General features: G+C 43.9%; 2 protein-coding genes across 4 annotated transcripts in view; one reads left to right on the top strand and one right to left on the bottom strand.

The window, feature by feature from the left end:
- Nucleotides 1–8980, bottom strand: part of Sco1 (SCO1 cytochrome c oxidase assembly protein) — a 14845-nt gene extending 5865 nt beyond the window's left edge. The window contains exons 1-5 of one of the 2 annotated variants that reach the window (XM_006533721.2): nucleotides 8664–8980; nucleotides 7715–7808; nucleotides 5652–5849; nucleotides 4973–5065; nucleotides 3138–3253 (exon numbers count right to left, since the gene is read on the bottom strand). In XM_006533721.2, coding sequence (XP_006533784.1) covers nucleotides 3138–3253; nucleotides 4973–5065; nucleotides 5652–5849; nucleotides 7715–7745 — 438 coding nt within the window. In that variant the 5' untranslated portion in view covers nucleotides 7746–7808; nucleotides 8664–8980. The remainder of the gene's footprint in view (nucleotides 1–3137; nucleotides 3254–4972; nucleotides 5066–5651; nucleotides 5850–7714; nucleotides 7809–8663) is intronic. The other variant, NM_001040026.1, reaches the window with a different exon arrangement.
- Adprm (ADP-ribose/CDP-alcohol diphosphatase, manganese dependent) lies at nucleotides 8949–23700 on the top strand. Of its 2 annotated transcripts, NM_025510.3 has the most exons (5): nucleotides 8962–9045; nucleotides 9802–9899; nucleotides 19473–20099; nucleotides 21245–21361; nucleotides 23135–23700. In NM_025510.3, exons 3-5 carry the CDS (start codon nucleotides 19499–19501, stop codon nucleotides 23437–23439), a joined length of 1023 nt encoding a protein of 340 aa, NP_079786.2. In that variant the 5' UTR covers nucleotides 8962–9045; nucleotides 9802–9899; nucleotides 19473–19498; the 3' UTR covers nucleotides 23440–23700. The 2 variants fall into 2 exon arrangements, with proteins under 2 accessions (XP_006534003.1, NP_079786.2); XM_006533940.3 differs by lacking the exon at nucleotides 9802–9899 and having other exon boundaries at nucleotides 8949–9045; nucleotides 23135–23532.

Below are 23700 nucleotides of genomic sequence, written 5' to 3'. Positions count from 1 at the left end.
CATACATTGTCTTCCAAAGAGAACTTAGCATACTAAGTTCTGATCCATTCCCACTGACAGTGCACAGACCAGACATCTGTTGTTTCAGTTCACGCCAACAACACACTTCCCACTTTTCCTAGACTGACAACAGTATTTTTAAACTTTCCAATCATAGCTAAACTTAACAGGTTTAAAAAGAGATATATCATTAAATAATCCACATTTTTGTTATGAATTTGATGGTCTTCATTTAGATTTAAAAACTATTTCTATTCTACCCAAACTATTTTCTAGCTAACATTTATATAATAATGTGTTCTTATGCATGTAATAACTATGTGTATAACAACATGCAAATTCAGCTTTACTTGTTAAGTTTTCATGCTCAATTTATATATAATGTCTAAAGACGCTACTTTTATCACTTTTGTGTAAGATTATGAAATATCATCCCATTATACCTCAAGGTTAACCTTTAAGCTCTGCCCTCTTTCTAGTCCTTAAATCCTAACAGATTTCCATCTATTCATGGCCTCAAGATATAAGGAGTCACTTAAGAAAAACTCTAAGAAGTCTTTGTGTATCTTCCCCTGTTGGCTGATTTAGCAAATGTACAGCAATGAAGTAAGAGCATTCTTCGGGCATCAGAGCAATATGTGGGAAAACAGGGTCTAAGATGCCTGTTAGGAGGTCAAGGAAGCCTCCATAGATTTGTATATCTGTACTTTAATCTTTAAGACAAAAACGTCAACTACATTTCAGATTAACTGCATCCCAAGTACAACTTTCAAGGCCTAGTATGTGCTTGGTCTGCTAATGGACTCAAAGGCTCCAGCCTGTGCATGACAGTCACTCACTGATTACAAGGAAATGGTCATTCTTCCTACATCAAGGGCGACCAACTGAGGTAGACTATGCAGTGAAGGGCTAAACTAGGAAATGGTGCAGGGTAGCTGACAATATGTGGGACCACATGGGCTAGCAGCCTCGTCCCATTCCTGTAGGAAGAGGAACTTCCGTTTCAGTAAAACACTTGTGACTTGAGTGGAATGTTTTACTTAACTTTTATATTTGAGACAAGGATCTCACTATGTAGCATTAGCTGGCCTGAAATTTGCTATGTATACCAGGCTGACCTCAAAGTCACAGTGTGCCACTATGCCAGGCTAAACTAAAATGTTACAAATAAAACCAGCCATTTGGTTATCTGCAAAATGTCTCTTTTACTTCAGAACAGGACTATCACAGAGTTTAACACAACTTTTTTATGGCGGGATGACTAGACCCTCCTCCTCCCTCCGGCACTCTTGAAAGCCTTGTATCCCTCTGAGTCCCATGTCCCTACGGGTCTCTTCTTTTGGCACTTGTGCACTTTTCTACTTCTCACACTTGCAGATGCAGCAAGACACAGCCACAGGAGAGCCTGACTACTTCTCTCAAACAGGGCTTCAGGGAAAATATTCATTTTTCTCTTGTCCCTTTCTTCCATGAATCCCAAGTTTTCCCAATGCTATGAGGCATCGGGTCTGGAAAAAATGATACCATGTTGGACTTGAGACATGGTCAAGAGCCCATTTTTATTTTGGTCAGAGGGTACACAAGGGGCTACAAGCTCAAAGGGCTACAGAGTGACTGAAGCCTAGTGTCCTAGTGCTCGCTGTAAAGCACAAGCATTCGCATCACCTGAACCCAGGTAAAAGGCAAGCACAGCCACACACGCCTGTGTGTACAGTACAAGGAAGCAGAGACAGGCAGAGGCTGGGAGCTCCTGTATCAGCCATCCTAGCCAACACGTACACAAATGCAGGACAAGAAAAAACGTGCAAACCACAGCGGGCAGTGGACAAAACAAACACTGCATATCGCTCTAGGGACAGGCCACAGGGAGCTGGCAAATAAACGTCTCAGCACTCTACATATCTCCCCCACACCAACCACTTTTATAGTTACAAGGAAATCTTATTATTAATCATTTTACTTAACTGACATTATAGAAAACCCAGAGTATGACAACAGAAAAAAACATCAATAATGAGACTACTGTACAGTGGTTCTCAACCTTCCTAATGTTGAGACCCTCTGATACAATTTCTCATGTTGTAGTGACCCCCAACCATAAAACTACCTTTGTTGCTACTCCCTATCTGTAATTCTGCTACTCTTATGAACCGTAATATAGGTATTTACAGTTTTTCAATTGTCTTAAGTGACCCCTGTAAAAGGGTTGGTCAACCAACAAAGGGATAGCAACCCACAGGCTAAGAATTGCTGCTGTAGCACCATGTCAATTCTGGCTGTGCTAAGAAACAAACAACTGGGTTGAGAAGAGTCAGCCTTGTGCACACCACAAAACCACCAATCAGAAATGGGTCCAGCTGCTCAGGACCTCCCAGACAACAATGACTACCAAGTAAACAGATCCTTAATGGAAGAACCACAAGGGTAAATTGGGCAGGCAGTCCAACTCTCACTGTTGAACCTCATGTTAAACTGAACTAAGTCCAAAGCCAGTAAAGCTTGCAGACAGTCTGTAATTTTCCTTCTTGCTTTTCAATAAAATAAATATGATTCCCTAAGGCTTACAACTTACAAGTTTGAAAAGAAGCACTTTTCCCCCTTCATCAAAGACACAGGGAGAAAAACAGGATGCTCATAAACTAACCCTGAAGCAGAATGGACACCATGTAACTGTATATATAACTAGGGAAGGAGGTCAGGCAAATTATAAGAAGAGTAAATGTAAATTAAACAATAAGCAGTCATCTTTCAAATATATGTGCCTACTAGATTTCCAAATTATCCAAAATTCTCAAGGAGTTTACAATAGCCCCAGTTTTCTTTCTTCTTTATAAAAGGTATTTCTGTCTCATGTGTTTGAGTGCCTGCCTACATGTCTGTACATGCCCCACATTTGTGCCTGGCGCCTGCAGAGTCCAGAAGAGGACATCAGAGTCCCTGGAACTAGAGTTACAGTTGATTGTGAGCTGTAAGGTGGGTGCTGGGAACTGCACCCAGCTCCTCTGGAGGAGCATCAAGTACCTTAATCAGTGAGCCACCTCTTTAGCCTTTATCTCAGAGGCCAGTCAGGCAGGTAAAATTTTTGAGACCTGGGATGCCGGGCCAGGCCAGGCATTCAAAGCTGAGCATTTACTTACTATGTAGTCTTCATCCTCATCCTTCGGGCCAGGGCTGTAATACACCCTGTATGCTCTGGCCACTCCATCAATCTCTTCTTTTGTGCCAGTCAAACCAACCAATTTGGGAGAAAATTCTAAATATAAAAACAAGACAGTAAGAATAAGACAAGACATATAATAGACTTTACTCAAAACCAAAACAACTACAAAGAAGCATGCACAAATGAAAGCCCTAATGTCATTATAAAGCAGTTTTGAGGCCACTTTGTTCCTGAGTCTCCAAATGCTTTTCTGCATGCCCATGACATATGATGGACCTTCTTGTGATTATTATAGGGATCTGAAGAAATATAATTTAGATATTTAAGTCATGTTTTAAGCTGATTTAGTTACAGGTTTTCACTGCATCATATGGAAAGAAAGTTAGTTCAAGAGGCTGTACAATGGCTTAGTGGAGTGAGAGGTTTGGGAGAAATCAGCCTGGAACGGGAAGTCTCCATCTTTCCCTCCTCTCAAGGCGCAGGGATCTAACGGAAGAGGAGGTGGGAAGTCTGTGAGAGCGGGGATAGGTGACTCCTGAAGACAACAGAACTGGTGTACACATGAACTCAGACTCTGTGACAGCCCACACAGGGCCTGTTTGAAGCTGAGCACTGAGAAGGGGAAGTGCACACAGCATCTCACCTAGCCAAGCAGCTGTCTGCAGTTGACACAGGCTAGGAAAGGGAAAGCAGCTCTCTCCTGTGATGGGAATACCAGCCACACTCCAGAGTGGGCCACGCGCTTAGGAGTTGGTGGCCAACACAAAATGTTCTCCACCTTCTTTTTGAGCTTCTGTTTCATTGTTTGAATGTTTTCTGTCTTCTTGCTATTTTGTTTGACCTTCTGTTGTTTTAAAGTGCATTCGGTTTTGTTTGGACGTGGATAGGTAGGGAAGACTTAGGAGGGATTGGTGGTGGAGGGAGACATGATTAAAGCATACTATATGAAAAAACATTTTCTTTCCTGAGATTTTTTTAAGACAAGGTCTCTTTATGTAGCCCTGGCTATATTAAAACTGTATAGACCAGGTTGGCCTAGAACTCATAGCTCCCCAGTGCTGAGATTAAAGGTGTGTATACCATGCCTGGTTAAAAAAAATTAACAGCAAAAACAAGAAAAAAAAGGCTCAAAGGGTGTATGCAAGAAAATTCATGTTACGATAAACAAAACCTAATGGCTATGGGTAAATCAGTTATAGAATGTATGTGCTGTTATGTTTTTTAGAATTTACATAATCTTGAAAGTCTTTTAAAATGCCTAAGAGAAGACTGGTTCACACTTTTAATCCTAGCAGTCTGGAGACAGGTAGGTGGGTCTCTGTGAGTTCAAGGTAGCCTAGTCTACAGTGAGTTCCAGGACAGCCAATAGTACAGTTAAACCCACCCTCAATAAATAAGTAATTAAATAAACAAACAAAAACATAAAGCCTGAGGTCAAAATTTGTTTATGCTCCAAAATCCATCTTTAATTTCCCACTGCATACACTCCTGAAGTATGTTTCTCCATTCAAACAAAAAGCATGGCAAGACACAGTGAGAAGCAACACACCCTTACCCCCACTTAGCTTAGGTCATACGGGGCTCAAGTGCCGTTAGCTCCTGTGATACAAGTAAAACCGGAGCACCACAAATAGAGAAACCTGCTTCTTGCGTATCAACAAACTGAAGCTGTGACTGAGCCTCACTGTTTTATCAGCCTTCAAAACAACTGGCAATACCACCTGTCTACTTTAGGAAGCACTGTTAAGTCTCGGATGGTTTGCTACTGCAAACTGTTAAGAAGTGAGTATGTAAATTATCAGAAAAACACACCTTTCACATAAGTCGCAATGGCTTCTTTGGTGTCCCTTTCTGGGTCAATGGTGATGAAAAGTGGAGTTAAATTTGGCAGGGATGGAATACTGTCTGAAAGAAAGGTCCAATTAGTCAATAGTCACCATAGGGGAAAAGACAGAGACCCGGCAATACCTGGGGAAAACAGTTCTACAGCAAAGTGTCAGGGGGACACAGAGGTCAGATCAGATGATCTGGAGTGGAGGAGGAGCCAGACAGATGTGTTAGCACACGCTTTGATGAGTAGATGCTGTTACTCAGGACCACCTCTCATTGTCATCTAACTTCCTAATGCAATCCAGTCTCTGCAGTTTCCCCTGCCATATCAAGGACAAGGTACAGTATCAATAAAGACTGAATAAAGAGGTATGCTCCCTTCAGATTGCTTTTAATTGACACTAATTAAACATTATCGACCACTCCAGATTTCCTAATCTAACCATCAGTGTCACTGAGGAAAAACAATGAGAACGCTCCAGTAAAAGGAGACGGAAGCACGATGCTGTTTTTTTAAGTGCTGTTCTTGGCTCCCTAGCAAGGGCCCTAGAGTCAGAGCAAGCTGAACATGGAACATGAACAATGAAAACATTACCAGACACTAGAGAATATGAAACCAGGACTAGTAAATCAGCAGTGCAGATCATGAGTGGTCTCTTACCTATCTCCTCCACGACTTCAATCATTTTTTCTAGTTCTTCTGGACAGATATCAGGGCAATGAGTGAAGCCAAAATAAATCAATACCCATTGACCCAGGTAGTCCTTGTCGGTTTTGGGCTCTCCATTGTGAGTTGTAAGGGAAAATGGCCCCCCTAGTAAAGGCTTCCCAATGCTGCGATGCCGTTGTTTCTCCAGCTCTAAAAGAGATACACCAACAAAACAAGTCACTGTAACCAGAGTCACTAAAATATTTGACATAGTTAGCATAATACTAGAAACAGTTGTATGTGGGGTAGAGTGGGGTGAGAAATAAAATACAGAAGAAATTTCAGAAAAATAAGCATAAAAGAAGAAAACTGAATGCTATCACACATGCAAACACTGTAATTTAAGTGGAAAAAAGTGTTTACCTAGAACAATCCAGTCCTCAGCTGTTCAGTGTGGGGGAGAGAGCCTTGAGGCTGAGTGTGCCAGAGGCAGCTTCATAAGGAAAGGCAGTAGTGATGGGACCTTAGTTTTATAAAGATTAATTAAACAAACAAACAAACAGGGATGACAGTGGACAGGAGAAGACAGGAATGCTCTCTGTAGTGCTAAGGCAATCGGAGGTCCTGGTGAGAAATGCTGAAATAAGCTGAAACACAGCACGAGTAGGGCCAGTGATAGAAGAAAAACCCAAAGGCTACTGAAACCAACAACAAACTCTTCTAGTTTCATTTCTGATGCTGTGATAAAATATTCTGTCAAAAAGAAACTTAGATGAGAAAGGGTTTATTTTAGCTTACAATTCCTGGTAATGGCCCATCTGTGACGAAGTCACAGTGGGAGGAGCTTGCAGCACTAGCCACATCACACCTGCAGTCTAGAGGAGAAATAACCTATGCACGCATAGTCTTTAGCAAGCTTTCCCTACACTTAGAAACTACAGGACCCAAACCAGGAAGTAGGGCTGCCTGCCACTTTCAGGCGGGATCTTCCCACATCAGTTAGGGCAATCAAAAGAATCCCCAAGGCCACGAACATATATCCACAGGCCAGCCTGATCTAGACATCCCTCAGAGACTCTTCCCACGTGACTCTAGGTTGTGCCAACTTAACAATAAAAACAAAGAAACAAAACCACTATCATAAGCTCCCGAGAGATACTTTGAGTATTAAAAGAAAGAGAACAGATCACAATCCCTGAATATATGGCAAGTGAATAAACCCAGAGCGATGAGAATAGTACACACAAGCATGCACGAGAAAACATACAATTCATATGGGAAGGCTGAGATGTCTTAGATGTCTTAGATGATGCAACATCACCAATAATGGGACAAGGAAAAATCTTGATGCACCCCACTACATGTGGTATCATTTCTGTGACAACTCTGTCAAAGGCTGCAGGACCTCAACAAAGTCCCGAGAGAAGATCAGGATAGTACAGGCTGAGGAACAATTTACTAAATAACTGGCCTGTGGTTTTCAAAGTTGTCAAGGCTGGCAAAGTCAGGTGAGCCCTGAGAAATTTGTAATCTGCAGAAGCTGAAGAGACAACCAGGAACAAGGAATGGGTCTGAATTGATGCTTTTATTGCAAAAGCAATACAGTATCAACCTCAACATTTCACGACGGTATTTCATAGCCTTTCCTGGCTTCCCCTCCACCACAGACAGCCTGGGCTTGCCCAAAGCTACCACCCCAACTCCTTTGCAGTACCTACCCACACCGCTCTACATGCCTGAACCCTAGGAAGTCTTCTCAGATCCCACAATCAAGATTTCTTCAGGCCCACACAGACCCCTGCCTGCCCTGCCCTCTGACCTGGAAAACAGTATCTAGGGAAATCCTTGAATTATTTTAAATCAAAAGGTTTAAGGACAGGGTTGGCCAATAGCCAAGTAGATAGAAGTGCTTGACAGAAAAGCCTGATTACCCAAGCTCAACCCTGGGAACCCACCATGGAAGAATACTCCCAAATAGTTCTCTGGCCCCCACTGTAGCGTGCACACATCTGCATGCACGCGCATGTACAATAATTAAAAAGAAAAAAAAAATACTCCAGGGGGTAACCACTTACTTTCTATCTTTTCTTTCTTGAAGTACTTCATTCCAGCCAATAAAGAGCCTCCAATGGCAAAGGTGAGAGCTAAAGACTTCCAAGAAACAGGCTACTGGGGCAGAGATTCAAACAATAAAACAAGTAAGATGCAAACACTTAACAGAACTCTATTTGTTATCTTCATTTTCACAGCAAGTACATACACACAAACCAGTTGCATACACTGAATGCTTCAGGTTATTTGGGGATAAGTAATGGCTATAATCTACTGCAAAAGCACCCGTTTCCAAGAAAAAAAAAATGCCCTAGTTAATTTACAAACTAATTAAGGGCTGGGGGGGGGGGCGAAGCTCACTTAATTGGTTGAGTGCTTGATTGTCATGTCCCAAGGCCATGGGTTCCACGCCAAGCACTGTATAAAAGTGGGTGTGGCAATGCACACCTGTAATCTTAAGCATCCTGGGAGGGGGATCAAGCTCAACAGTCATTCTTGGCTACATATAGAGTTCTAGGCCAATCTAAGATATAAGACACCTGATCTCAACAAACAAAAAAAGTGACTGATGACCGGCTTATGCTGATACTGAGGATAAAAATACATCTGGGAAAGTTACCCAACTGGCTTCCAAAATGACATCAAAAGAAACCTAAAAGTGGGGCTTCCTGAAAACTAACATTGTGTTATTTCTCTGTACTCTTTAAAGTCCAGAGCTGATTCCCCCCCCCCCCCCCCCGGAACAAAAGCCCGAGTTGTAACCGCGCGGAGGGAGAGTAGGTTCTCAAATTCTGTAAAGGCTGGGACCAGGAAACAGTTCTGTCAAAGTTGGAACTATCGCTGACCAGGAAGCAAGGAAGGGATTCCATGGCCCTTTCACGCCAGGAAGTTCCTGAGATGTGACCTTGCAGGGTGCAGAGATGGAAAGCTGCAGAGAGCGCCGAGCCCAGAAGGCTCCATGCGGACACTCACCCCAGGCTTCGGGCGGTGAGACCCGGCTTGACCGCCCTTGGGCTCCGGACCGGCCCCCGGCGGTGGCGGCCCAGCGCTGAAGGCTCTGCTCCGCAGGCAGGAGCACGCTTCCTCCGGTCTCGGCCTCTCCGCCACATCCCTGAGCCCATGGCCGCGAGGGAACAGACGCCAGAGCTGGCGACACTGCGACCTCACCACTGCGGCGCGTACAAGTGCTGCCATGAGTTTAGGAGACCGCGCCTCCTTTGGGCCACCTCTCCATTTCCGCTCGAGCTTCCGCTTCTGCCGGAAGCCGAAGGAGGCCGCTCTTTCCTCTTGGCTCGTTGGTGACGCTGTTTGCCCTCTGGTTGTGGAGGAGTCCCGGGTCCGGCGGCTGATAGCGGTAGGTGGTTCTCAGGATTGGAGAAGGGTGGAGCTGCTTGTGGGCGGCGAGCTTTGGGAGATGGTTCCTTGGGATCCTGGCCTGGGCCTGGCGGCGGCTGGAAAACACAAACATCGCAGTGGGACGAGGTGGCCCTGGGTCTTCTAGCCGGGTTCGCTCCTCCCAGCTGCAAGGGACTAGGGGATCCCTTCCTACTGCCCGGTCTAAAAACCGGCCGGGTGGAACTGCGAGGTCTCGGACCCCAAATTAGAAGTCATCCCATAACTTTTGAAATAACCATAATAACCCATGACTTGGAAGAAATAATAAATAAGACTTTGAGTGTCTAGGATAGTAAGATGACTTAAGACCAAAGTGGCAGCGCTTCTAACTGTAATACAAGCCGCCTGCTAATAAGGAAGGCACTGCAAAGGTGTGTGCTGCGTCATACCCATCCTTCTTTTAGTCTCCGTGGCTCATTTCTTTAAAAGGTCTCCCACCTACCCAACCTGTCTCAGATTTTAAACTGTGTTGAAGGTTTCCTCATTTGGGACTGCTTAGTTGGCTACAGCTACACTTTCTTGTTGTTGTTCCTTGAGAAATTTTAAGTCGTATTCGTTTTGTTTGTTTATTATTTGCAGTGCACGCGCTGAGCAAATGATCTCCACCTCATTGTTTTCTCACCTTTGCCCCTCTCTCCCCACCCCGCCCTGTGGTGTTGTGTATAACAACATCCGTCCTTTAATTAAAGCACTTTTTTTTTTTTTAAACTCCAAGGGGATCCCAGCATTGCTTCAGGGATTGTTGCATTGGAGCATGATACTGTTCTTCTCCGTGCTTGGCTTTTTTGATCTATCGGGCTGCTCTCTAACACCGTAAGTAATATAGTTCAGTGATTCTTGTTTTGCCTCGGCCAGGTTGATCAGCAATCTCATGAAATTTATACTCAAAGTTACTAGAAGTTTTTGTTTTTTGTTTTTTTATAAAACAAATCATTGTTGAAGTTTATGAAAAGATTTTAACACAAATTGAAGAGCATAGATGAATAGAGAGATGCTTAGGAGGAGAGTACACACCCAAAAGCATGGGCTTTTCAGGAGTCACACTTTAATGTTTTTATAACAGTATATATAATTTGGGTGGCTTCTGAAGGTACATCTTAAAAGATCGTCAAACAACTTTTTTCTTTTAATCTCATTTTTCTGGGTAATAGATTATAGGCTGGCTCCAGGGGTACCTTGGGTAGGGTTACACAAGGGCCTTGGGACATGTTTAGTGCAAATAAAGTTTATAGTCTTTGTTTGTAAAATTTCCAGAAAACTGTAGCTTTACGTCTAGGAAAGGAATAGGACCATACTCCAAGGTGATATGTGCTTAGGCCCTTAAGTATAGTTTATTGCTATTTTAACATTCTTATTTGAAATCTACATAAAGGGAATGCCATTTCTTTGTAGGCAACCTTCATAGCAGACATTATTAATATCAGGGAAATTTTTGATTCTCAGGTGGCAAGAGACTCCAACCAGACTCTGGGCCTTCCCTTTCCTTCTCATGTCTTCCTCATTTTCCCTCTGAGACTGATTCCTTCCTCTATCTTAAGAGTTGATGGTGGTGGAAAATCTGTTTCCTGTCACTGTTTGCTGAACAAGGATGCATTCCCTGCCTATCCAGCCACCCACTGTCTCAAGCTCTCTCGTCTAAGTAGGATGTGTTGCAGACTATTTGATCACACCACGAACCTCAAGATTGTGTTAGTTACTGAAAAGTGCTGTTTCTAGTTGTGGTGTGACTCGGACCTTAGTGCACACCTGTAATCCCGAATTATGAAGGTAAAGTTAGCTTGTAGAAGAAAGCACTCATGTTTGAAAGTAATGTCTAATTGAATGGCAGACAAAGTGATGAATCAGAGAAAGATTTGACAGAATAGGATCTGCCCAACTCTCAAGAGAAGAGAGAGGAAAGGAAGAGGAAGCTACTTAAGGGAGCAGCACAGAGGAAGAGAGGGAGAAGGCAGTTTTCCCGGGACAGTTGTACAGATACAGGTTGCAGAGAGAGAGAACCAGCTAGACACGGGTGAAGAATGAACAAGCCAGAGGGTGAGAAGGAGCCAAGCAGAGCAATTTGGGAGAATCTGAGAGAGAGAAGCCGGGCTGAATCAGTTAGCTCAGAGAGGAGTTTGAGCCAGAGTCAGCCAGCCAGAGAACAGAAAGAACTAGGAAGGGGTGAGCTTATTTAGGAGCAAGTCTCAGAGGCTGAAAACATTCTAGGCCTAGATTAGACTATATGGAGGCTGGAAGCTTCCAGGACTAGGCCTCCAAGACAATAAGGAGAATAAAAGTTACTTTTACAGAAGTGCGAGAATCTGAGTTTGGAGATTGTCGGATCACTGTTCTGTGGGAATGTAGGAGAGGGTGCAGTCACTCACCACATCAGACCACATAAGCAGTGAAGCAAACAGCAGATTGTTACGCCTGGTCCTAAGATTAGCACCAAAGTGACCAGGCCTTTTCTTATCACATGGCAACTAAGACCTGTGATGTTAGTCAATTGTGGTGTGTACTTGGAGAATTGAGGATACATATCTGAGTTGTCAGGTGTATAGTCCCAGCACTGTATTTGTGACGCAGGTTCTCTTTGTGCTGTTCAACAGACTATCAGGGGCCATTAGCCTTTGTAAGTGGGACTGTCGTCATTTTAACTTCTGGGTGTAGGATTTAAAGAAGTAAACACCTGATTATAAACTGAGAGTGTGAGAAAATACAAAGAACAACTCCAAGAAGAATTATTTGTTGTTTTGTTTTTGTTTTTCTAAATAAGATGTTTTAAAGTGTGTGTGTACATAAGAGTGCAGGTGCCTAAGAAGGCCAGAGGTGATGGATCGCCTGGAGTTGGAGCTACAGGTGGCTGTGAACCACCTGAGATAGGTGATGGAAACTGAACTCATATCCTTTGTAAGAACACTCTTAATTTTTGAGCCATTGGTCCAGGATATGGATCCATCCATCCTTCCTTCCTTCCCTTTTTAAGATTTATTTTGTGTGCACGGGTATGCATATGTGTGTGTTGCCCTCAGATGCCAGCAGAGGGCTTTGGGTCCCTTGGAGGTGGAGTCACAAGTAGTTGTGAGCCACCCACTATGTGTGCTGGGGTCTGAACTCTGTTTCATGAGAGAGCAGCAAACACACCTAACTGCTGAGCCATCTCCCCAGCCCACAAGAAAGGTTTTAATAGTTAGGTAGGTTTAAAAAAAAAAAAAAATTCCCAGCACTCGGGAGGCAGAGGCAGGCGGCTTTCTGAGTTCGAGGCCAGCCTGGTTTACAAAGTGAGTTCCAGGACAGCCCGGGCTATACAGAAACCTGTCTCGAAAAACCAAAAAAAAAAAAAAGAAAAAAGAAAAAAAAAAAAAGAAACAACCAACCAAAAAAAGGCAATAGTGTAAAGCTTTAGCCATAGAGTATGTATTCTGCCAACAGTGCCTAAAAGAAAAACAGTGAAGCCAAGCAGAACAGAAAGTCAGGCCCCAGCCACTGATGAGTCTGTAAGTGAGGCTTAGCTTTGGGTTTTAGGAAGGTAAGGATTTTTCTCTGTTGTCTGCAAAGAGCTTAGAGCTTTCAGGTCTTCTCATGCTTTGAAGGCACAGGAGATCTTATCATGGGGTGCTCTTGAAACAGTGCTGTGACAGCAACTGTCCTCTCGAAGCTGCCAGGTAAGATGGCAGACCGAGTGGGGCAGGAGCCCGGCCTCATGCAGTCTCAGGCACTCATTGCAGAATCCTCTGCTTGGCGCAAGCTGGGATTCTCGGGTGCTGAAAGGAGTTTCAGGATGAATCAGTATGACACATTTGGAGTTTATGACAAGCTTTTACAGATGCAAGAGTGAGAGTTTATCGGAAAGAGATGCTTAGGGGAGGGAGAGCCACAAGGGCATGCGTGGGTGTGGCTTCTTGAGAGAGGAGCTAGAAGAGGTCTTAGATTTCTATTCAGCCTTTCAAATCGATGTCTGTCAACAAGAAAACTTAAGTTTCCTTCCTGAAGAAGTCTCAGCAAAAGTTTTGTTCCCCTTCTATTTTGTCTAGGGCAAAATCTCTGTCCTGTACTCAGCTGTACAGTACATGATCAAACGCACATGGCAGATTAAAATTGGGTTTGGTGTTGTATTTAACCCATCTATTAGATTCAATCCATCTATTAGATTCTATTAGCCTAAGATTTTACTACTAGCTCTATGCACATTTTCTTTGTCTAGTAAAGTGCCTTACAACTTTTTTGTATTGTTCATTTTATTTTATTTTATTTTATTTATTTATTTTAACAAAATCTTAATCATTGGATTTTTACCAATGAAGACTGGAGTCAGATGCTGGGGTGAAAGCCTGCTAGCTCAGAGAGGCAGAGAAAGATTTATTTTGTGTGCACACGTGTGCCGATATGTGTGTTGACCTTCCAGCTGACCTTCTTCCTCAGCCAGTTGTCCCAGCAGGAATGCCCCACTCTCTAGCCTCCTTGAAACTGAATGTCCTTTCCTTCTACTTCCTGTGTATCTCTGTATCCAGCCTCCTGACTTCCCCTTACTCTCTATGGTTTTTTTTTTTTCTTAATAATCCTATATTTACTTCTGTCAACTGGTTGCTTGCTCTGCCTCTTGACCTATGGTTGACTTTATTTAATCCTGTTTACGGTATTCACATAGTAAGCTGTTGAATTAAAGGTGTGTACTAAGGCTGAGCCAAACCACAGCTAAAAACAAGTTTTTCCAGTAAATAACACAATCTTGGCGTTCATAGTATGATCAAATATCCTGCAATAGTTTATCTATTGGATAAAATACTAAATTTTAATTGTAACCAAATATTGAGTGAATTGCTAGTAACACCTTTAATCCTGATTTTATAGAGCCCTTGCAAGGGTAGCATGTTGTATAGTGTAAGTCTGGAGCTTCTATTATTAACAGAAGCCACCAAGGTATCAGATAGGTTTTCTTCAGGGACCTCTCCTGAGAGCGATGGGCACACATTGCACTGTATGATGCTTATTCTAGCATTAGTTGACGAGGCTCCCTAAGTTCTGTGCTGGATGTGAGTTTAGGCTGCCTCAAGTGGGACAGGCTAACCTGGCAGTTTTGTGAACTTCCTGACACATGCTTGCTTCATCACAGGACCGGACTCCTGGGCCTAATCCCGAGCAGGCCTCACACTTCCTCTTATTAACCCTAACATTGTGAAATATTTCTCTCTCTCTCTCTCTCTCTCTCTCTCTCTCTCTCTGTGTGTGTGTGTGTGTTATTTTATGGAGATGGGTATTTTGGAAAAGTCCCTGTCAGTTGGTTGCTTATTCTTCATTTCGCTGCTGGAGATTAATATGAGTTCCTGGCCTCTGTCCTCTAGGGCTGGCTTCTCCAAGTTCCTTTTTGTCTATTTCCCTGAACTGTAAAGTTCAGCCTGGAACTAGCCTGAGTAATTTCTCTGCAAACGTAGTTCTCTTTGCCCAGCCTTACCCATTGTGATCCTAGCCATTTGTCCCTAAATATACCCTGGTTCATCCTTCTGGACTCTTTCTTTTTTTTTTTTTTTTTTTTTTTTTTTTTTTTTTTTTTTTTTGGTTTTTTGAGACAGGGTTTCTCTGTATAGCTCTGGCTGACCTGGAACTCACTTTGTAGACCAGGCTGGCCTCTGCCTCCCGAGTGCTGGGATTAAAGGTGTGCGCCACCACACCCGGCTCCTTCTGGACTCTTAACTTTCCCATAACAGACCAAAGTGAGGTGGAGCAGAGACCCTCCTAATGGTAAGAGAGAGATTCTCGGGCCTTCACACATTCCTTGTTACCTAGTAAAAGTGTTCTTGATCACATTAGTGGTGTGTGGACTATACCTGCCCCTTATCCCCATCCCCTTCTTCCCATTCTATCACACCAGCAGGTGCAGGGTGATACTCTAACGCCGATAGAGATGAACTGGGCATTGATCCATTCTTTTTGTTTTGTTTTGTTTTGGTATTTTTGGTTTGGTTTGGTTTGGTTTTTCGAGACAGGGTTTCTCTGTGTAGCCCTGGCTGCCCTGGAACTCACTCTGTAGACCAGAGTGTCCTTGAACTCAGAAATCCGCCTGCCTCTGCTCCCCCCCCAAGTGCTGGGACTAAAGGTGTGCACCACCACTGCCCAGCTTGATTTGTGTCTTATACAAGGAGAAATATCTGAAGACATAAAAGAGATTTTTGCAAATGCCATCATCATTGTCACTGAAGTCTGAACTTTCTATTGGCACCAGATCTACTGGTAAAACCAGGAGGCAGAAGTTGGTAGAAGGAAATGGATCTATATGAGGGGTGAGGGGACTGTCAGGTGTTGGGGCTTTAAGCCTGATTCTATAGAGCCCTTGAGAAGGTAGCGTGGATACAAGGAATTACACTGAGAGAATGTATAGTTCCCCCATGCTCCATGCTCTGCTCTTCTGCCAGTCAGCTCATGTCAGCTGAGGAGAGAGGCTGCTCTTAGCCAAGGCTGTAGAACTCAGAGTAGCTGGTTAGAGGAGGTGGGTCTGTAGAAGATGGCGGAGGGATTCAGGAAGTACAATCCCCGCTGCCTACATTACACGTTAAGGCTTTCATTGTTTAAAGCACCGAGCTACTTCCAGGCCACTCTGCTTCATACTGATGTTGACCTTGTTCTCCCTCGGTTTCCTGTGGTGCCACCATGCCTGCCTGGTAGAGCAGACTCACAGAGCAGGGGTGCAGTGAATGACTATGGTAGCTGTAGTGGGGACCAGTGGGTGCAGGCATTCGGTAGTTTCCAGGACTCTTGCATCATTCACATTTGCTTCCTTCTACGTTAGATTCATCTCTGCTAATTTCCCCCTAGAAACTCGGGTTGTGTCATAGGATTGATGAAAAAGTTATAGCCCACCATGCATATTAGGCCAAATTAGAGTCTTTAACTTTTGGCCGTGACCAAGAGTGGGCTAGCGCCTCAGGAAAACTCTTAAACAAAAGCTCGGGAGTGCAGCATTTTTAAAGGTAAAAGACCACACAGACTCCAGTTACATCAATCTTGGATGAGGGTCAGGGTAACCTGGCAACATGTGTTTCAGCAAAGCATAGTTGTTCCAGCCACATCACAGCATGACAACTTATTTTGATTTATAGCTTTATTGGTTATTTAAGTTTATCTTTACTTTGTACAAACATTAATTATTTTGGTTAATACATTTGGACCATGGTCAGGGTCGTGGAAAATCTGTTGCCAATATAGCTGTGCCTGTTGAGGGGGTCTGGGCTGAGGAATGCCTAAGCAGAGAAAATGGAGTCGGGACAGGACAGTGTTGCCGTAGTCACTTCCCCTGTAGCTTTCAGGACTAGCTTCCACAGCCGTGCGCAGGCTCCTGGCCGATGTTGCTAAGCTGAAGTTTGTTGACCCAGCTTGGGCTGTGTACCTAACCCTAGGTGATCAGTCACAAACCATGAACTCAGAAGGGAAATTGGCCTGAAAGAAAGTGGGGTGTGGCTACACAATCAAGGGGAAATGACTGTTAGAGAGCAGAGGTAACAACTGCTTTCTGAAGAGAAGAGAAGAGAAGAGAAGAGAAGAGAAGAGAAGAGAAGAGAAGAGAAGAGAAGATCACTGGGACTGAACCTTCTCTAAGAGATCACCTAAGGGTTCTGAGTTTAATATCTAAGCAGGCTCATGTGCCACAGCCTGGAGGGCATTCTCGGGACAGTTTTGTCTTGAGCTTTGGGTCGCTGGAGACCTTGCTGTCTGGCCTTCGCTTTAATCCCATTCGTCTGCACTTGAAATCTCAAGTATCGGAAACTAATTAGATCAAGTATTTTCAGCTGACTTTGATGAAGTTTGTTTTTCTTGTAATTTTATCTTGAGTTTTCCACCTCACCAGTAAGAGTGTCTTTTGCTCACAGGAAGGTTAGGAAAATACTGTCCCATCACAAATATTTAGACACAGTGTCTGGTAGGGTTTTCAAGTGGAGACTGGAAGAAGAGAACAAATTTAAACACTTTTTAAAAACGTTAAGGAAAATAATTATGTACAGGATACATGTGTGACACAGTGCATATGTGGAGATCAGAGGACCGTTTGAGGGCTGGAGTTTACTGTTCCCACCATGTGGGTCTTAGAAATTGAACTCGGTTCATCAGGTTTGGCAGGCAGCAACCTGTACCCAGTGACCCATCCAGTGACAGCAGTGTCAGAGTGAGGAGAGCCCCCATTCTCATGTCTAGCTGGAGCCTGGCCCCTGTGCGGAATATGGAGTTGGAGCCTTTCTGTTAGGAGTAGCTTAGAAGCTTAGACTGCGATTTCATGTTTCTTTAGAGATTTAAAGTAGGAACTTGGTTAGGCAGAGCAGGTGGTTAGTGACCAGGAGTCGGAAGGATTTTAGAAAGTCAGGAATTTTTAGCAACAGCTAGATTTTGGTCAATTCAGATAGAACTACAGAGGTTTTTTTGTTTTTTGTTTTTGGTTGTTTGGTTGTTTGGTTGGTTTGGTTTGTTTTTTTTTTTTTTTCATAATAAGAATAGTTTGTAATTTAGCACCTTGGCCTTTTATGTTTGTCATAATCCTTAGTATTCTTGGTTCTTTTAGCATTACAAATTCTGTTTATAAATAACCTAATGAGATACTTTCTAGAGTTTAAGTGGAGATTACGTGTGGGATGAAAAGATTGTGTTTTCTGTTCTGGCTCAGAATCTGGGGCCTGGTTCTAAGATTAGGAGAACCGGTTCAAATTAGAATTCACCTGCTCATAGAAAGGACAGTGGGTGCAGTGATGTCATAGCATTTGTAGTTTTCATTTATATATTTCTGTGTGAGTACACACCCATCTGTTTGAGAGCCCTAGGAAGCACAAAGGGGATATCAGGTCCCTGTGTTTGTAGATGCAATTACAGGTGGTTGTGAGCTTTCTGACCTGGGTACTGGGAATTCAGGCACCCTAGAGGAAGCTCTTTCGACCTCTGGGCATCTCTTCAGCCCATATACTGGGCTTTTTTGAATTTTTGAATTATTCTTCTTTATATTAGTTACGTTTCTATTGTGATTTAAAAAAACAATGACCAAAAGTAACTGAAGGTAGAGTTTATTTTGCCGTAGAGTTCAGAGGGATAAGAATCTTTTATATCCAGGTGAGGTAACACATACTTTTGGGAAGCAGAGGCAGGTGGATCTCTGTGAGTTCTAGGCTAACCTGATCTACACTGGGAGTACTAGGATAGCCAGGGCTACATAGAGAGACCCTGTCTCCAACAGTAGCCCCCCACCCCCGCTCTGTGAGTCTGCTGTATCAGGCAGGCATGATGGCACCACAGGGAGCCGAGGGAGGGCGTGGTCAACGGCAGGATGAAGCAGAGGGTGGACTGGAAGTAGCTCGGGGGCGGGGCTTTAAACAATGAAAGCCTGCCCTCAGTGGCTCACTTAATCCAACAAGGCTGCACCTACCCATAAATGCCACCGACTGGGGCGGGACACCAAACTCCCAAGCCTCTGGGGACTTTTGTCATTAAACTACCTTCTTTTCAGATCATTGCTGTCTTCCCTCAGATACTAAAGGGAAAGACTTCTTTCTGCAGGCTGCTCATCAGCAAAGAAAAAAGCCTTGGCCTGCCGGAGCATCCCAGAGTGGGCTCTGCTGTGGGAAGTAGGTGGCTGAGTGAGTGTGACGGTGCTGTGGGATGGGTGCGGTTTTATGTAAATGAAATACTTGTTTCAAGCTAGCCCGTGTAGAAGACATAAAAACCTGTTATTTTATTTCCCAGCTGTAAGCCTAGACTGGGCAGGCTCTGAGTATTCTCACCTTTATCCAAACCATAGGCCCCGTGCTACTTACCGTTCAGTCTCACTGGGCTGGCTCTGTTCCATGTGTGTCCTCAGGACAAGCTGCTTTTGGCCTCATGGTGACCTCCTTCCTCCATCAGTTCTCTCCTTCCTACTCCCCCCAGCCCCCATGGTCTCTCCTGAGACCCCTCACTCAATTCTCAGGTCCCACATTTCTCTCTCTACTACCCAGTCTCAGGCTCAAGCCTTTTATTAACCAATAGCTTTAAAGCGGGGAGCAAGGTTTACACAGCAAGGGCTGGTGTATGTGAGGATGCACTTGTCTGGGTGGCAGCCAGCTCTTGAATTTAGCATTTGTATACATAGCAACTGACAAATCCCCAATGTTTAAAATGGGTGCAAAGTAAGAAATGTTTCCAGATTTGAATTTGGCCATTGTGGTTGGAATTCCTGATGTTCAGTTTGGTAGTGCCCTCTTGTAAATGGTTAGTCTTCTGAGTGAGAGAGGTTATCATCTTTACGGATGAGAACTGAAACATTTCAGAGCTAAGACCTCAGTGCCTTCACACTTGTCTGTCTGTCTTGCTGTCTAGTGGATTAACCTTTTTGTCATTTTCTTCTGTCCACTGGAAGGCTGTAGTATTTTAACGTGGGTCTCTTTTCCCTCTCCTTAGCTTATTTAGAAGTCTGCTTGGAGGTTATGGCTGATAAGCTGGTGCCCAGTTCCCCGGCTGATGCTTCAGAGCCACTGTTTTCCTTCGGAGTTATAGCAGATATTCAATACGCAGATTTAGAAGATGGATACAATTATCAAAGAAGCCGGCGGAGGTACTACCGACACAGTCTTATTCACTTACAGGGTGCCATCGAAGACTGGAATAAAGAAAGCAGCATGCCCTGTTGTGTCCTGCAGCTTGGAGACATCATCGATGGCTACAATGCACAGTATAAAGTATCAGAAAAGTCTCTAGAACTTGTCATGAACACATTTCAGATGCTTAAAGTTCCAGTTCACCACACGTGGGGGAACCATGAGTTCTATAACTTCAGCAGAGACTACTTAGCAAGCTCTAAACTGAACAGCAAGTTTCTAGAAGACCAGATTGCACAGCATCCTGAGACCACGCCATCAGAGAACTATTACGCTTATCACTTTGTACCATTCCCTAAGTTCCGGTTCATTTTACTCGATTCTTATGACCTGAGTGTCTTGGGCATAGACCCATCTTCTCCAAAATATGAGCAGTGTATGAAGATGCTGAGGGAGCACAACCCAAATGTGGAGTTGAATAGTCCCCAAGGTGAATTATTGCTTTGAGCTGAGAATCTAATACTTTGTCTTTAAATTCTTCAGCTACCTTTTATTCAGCAGGAAGATGGATGATTAAGGTAAAAGTTTATTGTCATTGTTCAGGGTCAGGATTCTTGCACCTTGAAGTCTCATAAACATATTACAAGTAATTCAGACTTCAGACATTTAGCAGACATTCTGGACTGAGCACTTAGTAATTCTTTTTTCTTTAATGGAGAGAACCATAGCAGTGGGTGGGTAGGGCAGATAAGAATAAATATATTTGTTAGCTTTCCATCATTGGTCACTAACTACCTAAAATAATCAACTTACATGGGGGAAAGGTCTGTCTCGGCTTATGGTTTGGAGGCGTTCGGTTTGTAGTCCCTTGGCCAGGCTGCACTGTGGTACAGGAGCACATGGTGACATGGAATACACACTAGAGCCACCTGCCCACACGTTAGAGCCTGCAAGCAAAGTGGGGGAAGGGGGCTGAGCTGGTGGTCTCCCCATCGAGGGCATCCTTCCGTGACCTGACTTCCCTCACTAGTTCTCACCTCTAAAAGATGCTCTCACCTCCCAGTAATTCCACAGTTGGTGACCAGGTCTTTAACAAATGAGCCTTAGCAACATTTCACATCCATACCATAGCAGAAAATGAGACAAAAGCCAGATTCTCCCCTCGATGATAGCTGCAATGAGAAAATAGAGTGTGGTGTTACAGCAAAGGGCTAGTGGTGCTATTTTAGATTAGTGCAGACAGAAGCACTCCAAGGACACAAGAATGCAAGCCGTTGTCCAGGTGACAGGAGCTACACTTAGAAAGAGTTGGGTAGGGAGCTGGCAGGCACAGGAAACAGATGCAAATACTCCCAAGTGTCACAGCACAGGCCCGACTGGGGTGAAGGTAACAGGGACAAGGATATGGAGTAGGCCTCGGAGGACAGGAAGGAGGTTGTGTTTGGAGCATAGTGGAAAGCGAGTGAAGTACGCAGTAAGTAGAGACTAGGATTTACATCGCTGTATTTGTATATTGCTCTACATTCTTAAGATGTTGCTCCCCAAAGAAAGTGTATCCTTGCATTAGCTAAACTTGAATGCCCAGATGAGGGAGAGAATGACATGCAACAGGTCTAACTTGCTGAATTCGTTCAGGACTTTCTGAGCCCCAGTATGTCCAGTTTAACGGAGGATTCAGCCAAGAACAGCTGAACTGGCTGAATGAAGTTCTTACATTCTCTGACACGAACCAGGAGAAGGTGGTGATTGTGAGTAAGTATGCAAACCGTTCCTTTGGTTACACGGGCATTTTAGAAATTGGGAAGTTAATCCATGAAAGAACAGTAATATTTGTGTTTTGATATCTTCTTTCTGTAAAACAGATACTTATACCTTTTTGAGATTATAAAATAACTAACTGTATTGGTGTATGAATGTTTGCCTGAATATATCTTCGTATACTGTGTGCTTGCAGTACCCCGAGGAGGCCAGAAGAGGGTGTCAGGCAGGTCTCTTCTGTAATTGCAGACAGTTGTGAGCTAACATGTGGCTGCTGGGAATTGGATCCTGGTCCTCTGGAAGAGCAGCCAGTGCTCTTAATTGCTGAGCCATCTCTTCAGCCCCACTGACTACTTTTCTTTGAAACCTAAATCTTAGCATTTAAAAATGAGTCAGGAAAGAATTGTAAAATAGACAAAACATCTTGCCATCTGTTAGTGTCTCTGAGTTTCCCTTGTAGGGTTCAAAGTGGACTTTTCCCAACTATGAATCGAAGTATCCACCAAGTCTTAGCCTTAGCAGCCCTGGCTGGCAGTGAAATTACCATGGCTGGATCACTGCTGCCCAGCTGAGGCAGAGCTGGTGTGGGATGTAACAGTTACACTTGCAGTTCTCTGCCAGTCCCACAGTTCCACAGGAACTAGTTTTCTTTTAGGAATCAGTTTTGGGACACACTGCCATTGGAGATAACGGGCAGTTTGGAAGGTGTGCCTGCTCCCACGTGATGCTGGGATGCCATCTGCCTCTTGGTTTTAGGAACCTTGTGAGCATTGACAAACAAAGCCTGTGAACTGCACTTTTCTCACACACATGAAATCATGAATGGAAATCCTTCGATTGAACAGAGGTGTGTCTGCTGCCATTTGACTGTCCGTGTAGCTTCTCTTAGCCTTAGAACACTCGGGTCAGAGAAGGGGAAGGAGGGAAGGGTGCGCACAAGTGCTTGGGCACATGCCCTGCCAGGGGTCTGTTACCCAGTCCCTTTCTTACTTGCTTATAAACAAGTAGGCATTAAGTGGAACTTGTTTAAATGTAGGGATGCAAACAAACAGTAGCAGAGCAGAGCCGAGCTCAGTGACTGGGAAGGAGCAAGACAGGCGAGCTCTGGCCCAGTGCACTGTCTTAAGCTGTCAGATACGGTGGCACTGCAGTTCCGAGTCCTGCTTCTGTGCCCACGTAGCTCCTAGGGCCCAAGGTCCACCTCCCCCGCGTTAATCGGTTTTCTCAGCTACAAGTTGGATCTGGCAGCTTTGATCTCCACAGGGTCTTTAACGTCTCCTGGACTGTGTTTGTTCAGTGACATTTTTATATAGCACAACCCCTGGGCATCTCCTAAGCTGTTCTTTAGCTGCATTTTTCTTTATATGTAACATTCCTATATATGGAAATCAGTGAGATTGGATCCTGGCATAGAATCTGGCTGACTCCTGGGCCTTTACAGATCCCCTGCACAGGATGCCTTTGGGATTGTGTAAGCCTCAGAGATCATTTTCCTATACAAATATATCTTCTACCTTATATTTGAACCATCTACCCATCTGTCTATTCTGTTTATCAAAGATGTGGCTATAGATTGCCTGCTCCATAGCTCAGGCTGGTCTTGAAATCATGACCCTCCTCCTGCCACTTCCCAAGTGTCTACAAAGACTACAAAGCGCATTGTCACCTTGGTCTGCATGTGTTTAGGTTTGGTTTCCTGAATTCTAGCTTTTGGTCTTTTTTCTTGATGGAAAAAGATTTAATTTGCTCCTAATTTTTCCTTAACAGGCCATCTTCCTATTTACCCAGAGGCCTCTGACAGCGTGTGCCTGGCTTGGAACTACGTGGATGCTCTGTCAATCATATGGTCTCACAAGTGTGTGGTGTGTTTCCTTGCTGGTCACACACATGACGGTGGCTACTCTGAAGATCCTTTCGGCGTGCACCATGTCAACCTTGAAGGAGTTATTGAAACAGCTCCGGACAGCCAGGCCTTTGGCACAGTTCATGTCTTCCCTGACAAAATGCTGCTGAAAGGGAGAGGCAGAGTTCCAGACAGAATTATGAATTATAAAAGGGAAGAAGCTTTGTGATTTTCGCCTCATTATCTTGTCTGCTTTGTAGAAAGTGAACGATACTGTTTTATGTTTTATTACATTCCATAAAAAGTTAAATTCTCAGTTGTACTCTTAAGTATTCTGTTTGTGTACAAAATGTATTTGCACCTTGAGTATGTGTGAGTGAAGATAAAACTCAGAAGTGTTATTTCTGGATAATATATCCAGGTACTGAAAGCTAGTACTGAAAATATTAAAATAAACCAGGAAGGAGACTCATGTGGGCATATACTCCTG

This window comes from Mus musculus, chromosome 11 (genome assembly GCF_000001635.26).
Source record: "Mus musculus strain C57BL/6J chromosome 11, GRCm38.p6 C57BL/6J".
NCBI lineage: Eukaryota > Metazoa > Chordata > Mammalia > Rodentia > Muridae > Mus > Mus musculus.
The sequence above is the reverse complement of the archived record's forward strand: the minus strand, read 5'-3'. Positions and strand labels throughout refer to the sequence as shown.

What these genes read in the sequence shown, in the direction of transcription:
- Adprm (NM_025510.3), top strand. Translation starts at nt 19,499, where the DNA reads ATGGCTGATAAGCTGGTGCCCAGTTCCCCGGCTGATGCTTCAGAGCCA. An exon ending in GGAGTTGAATAGTCCCCAAG is followed by an intron (nt 20,100 to 21,244) that starts GTGAATTATTGC and finishes GAATTCGTTCAG; the next exon opens with GACTTTCTGAGCCCCAGTAT. An exon ending in GGAGAAGGTGGTGATTGTGA is followed by an intron (nt 21,362 to 23,134) that starts GTAAGTATGCAA and finishes TTTCCTTAACAG; the next exon opens with GCCATCTTCCTATTTACCCA.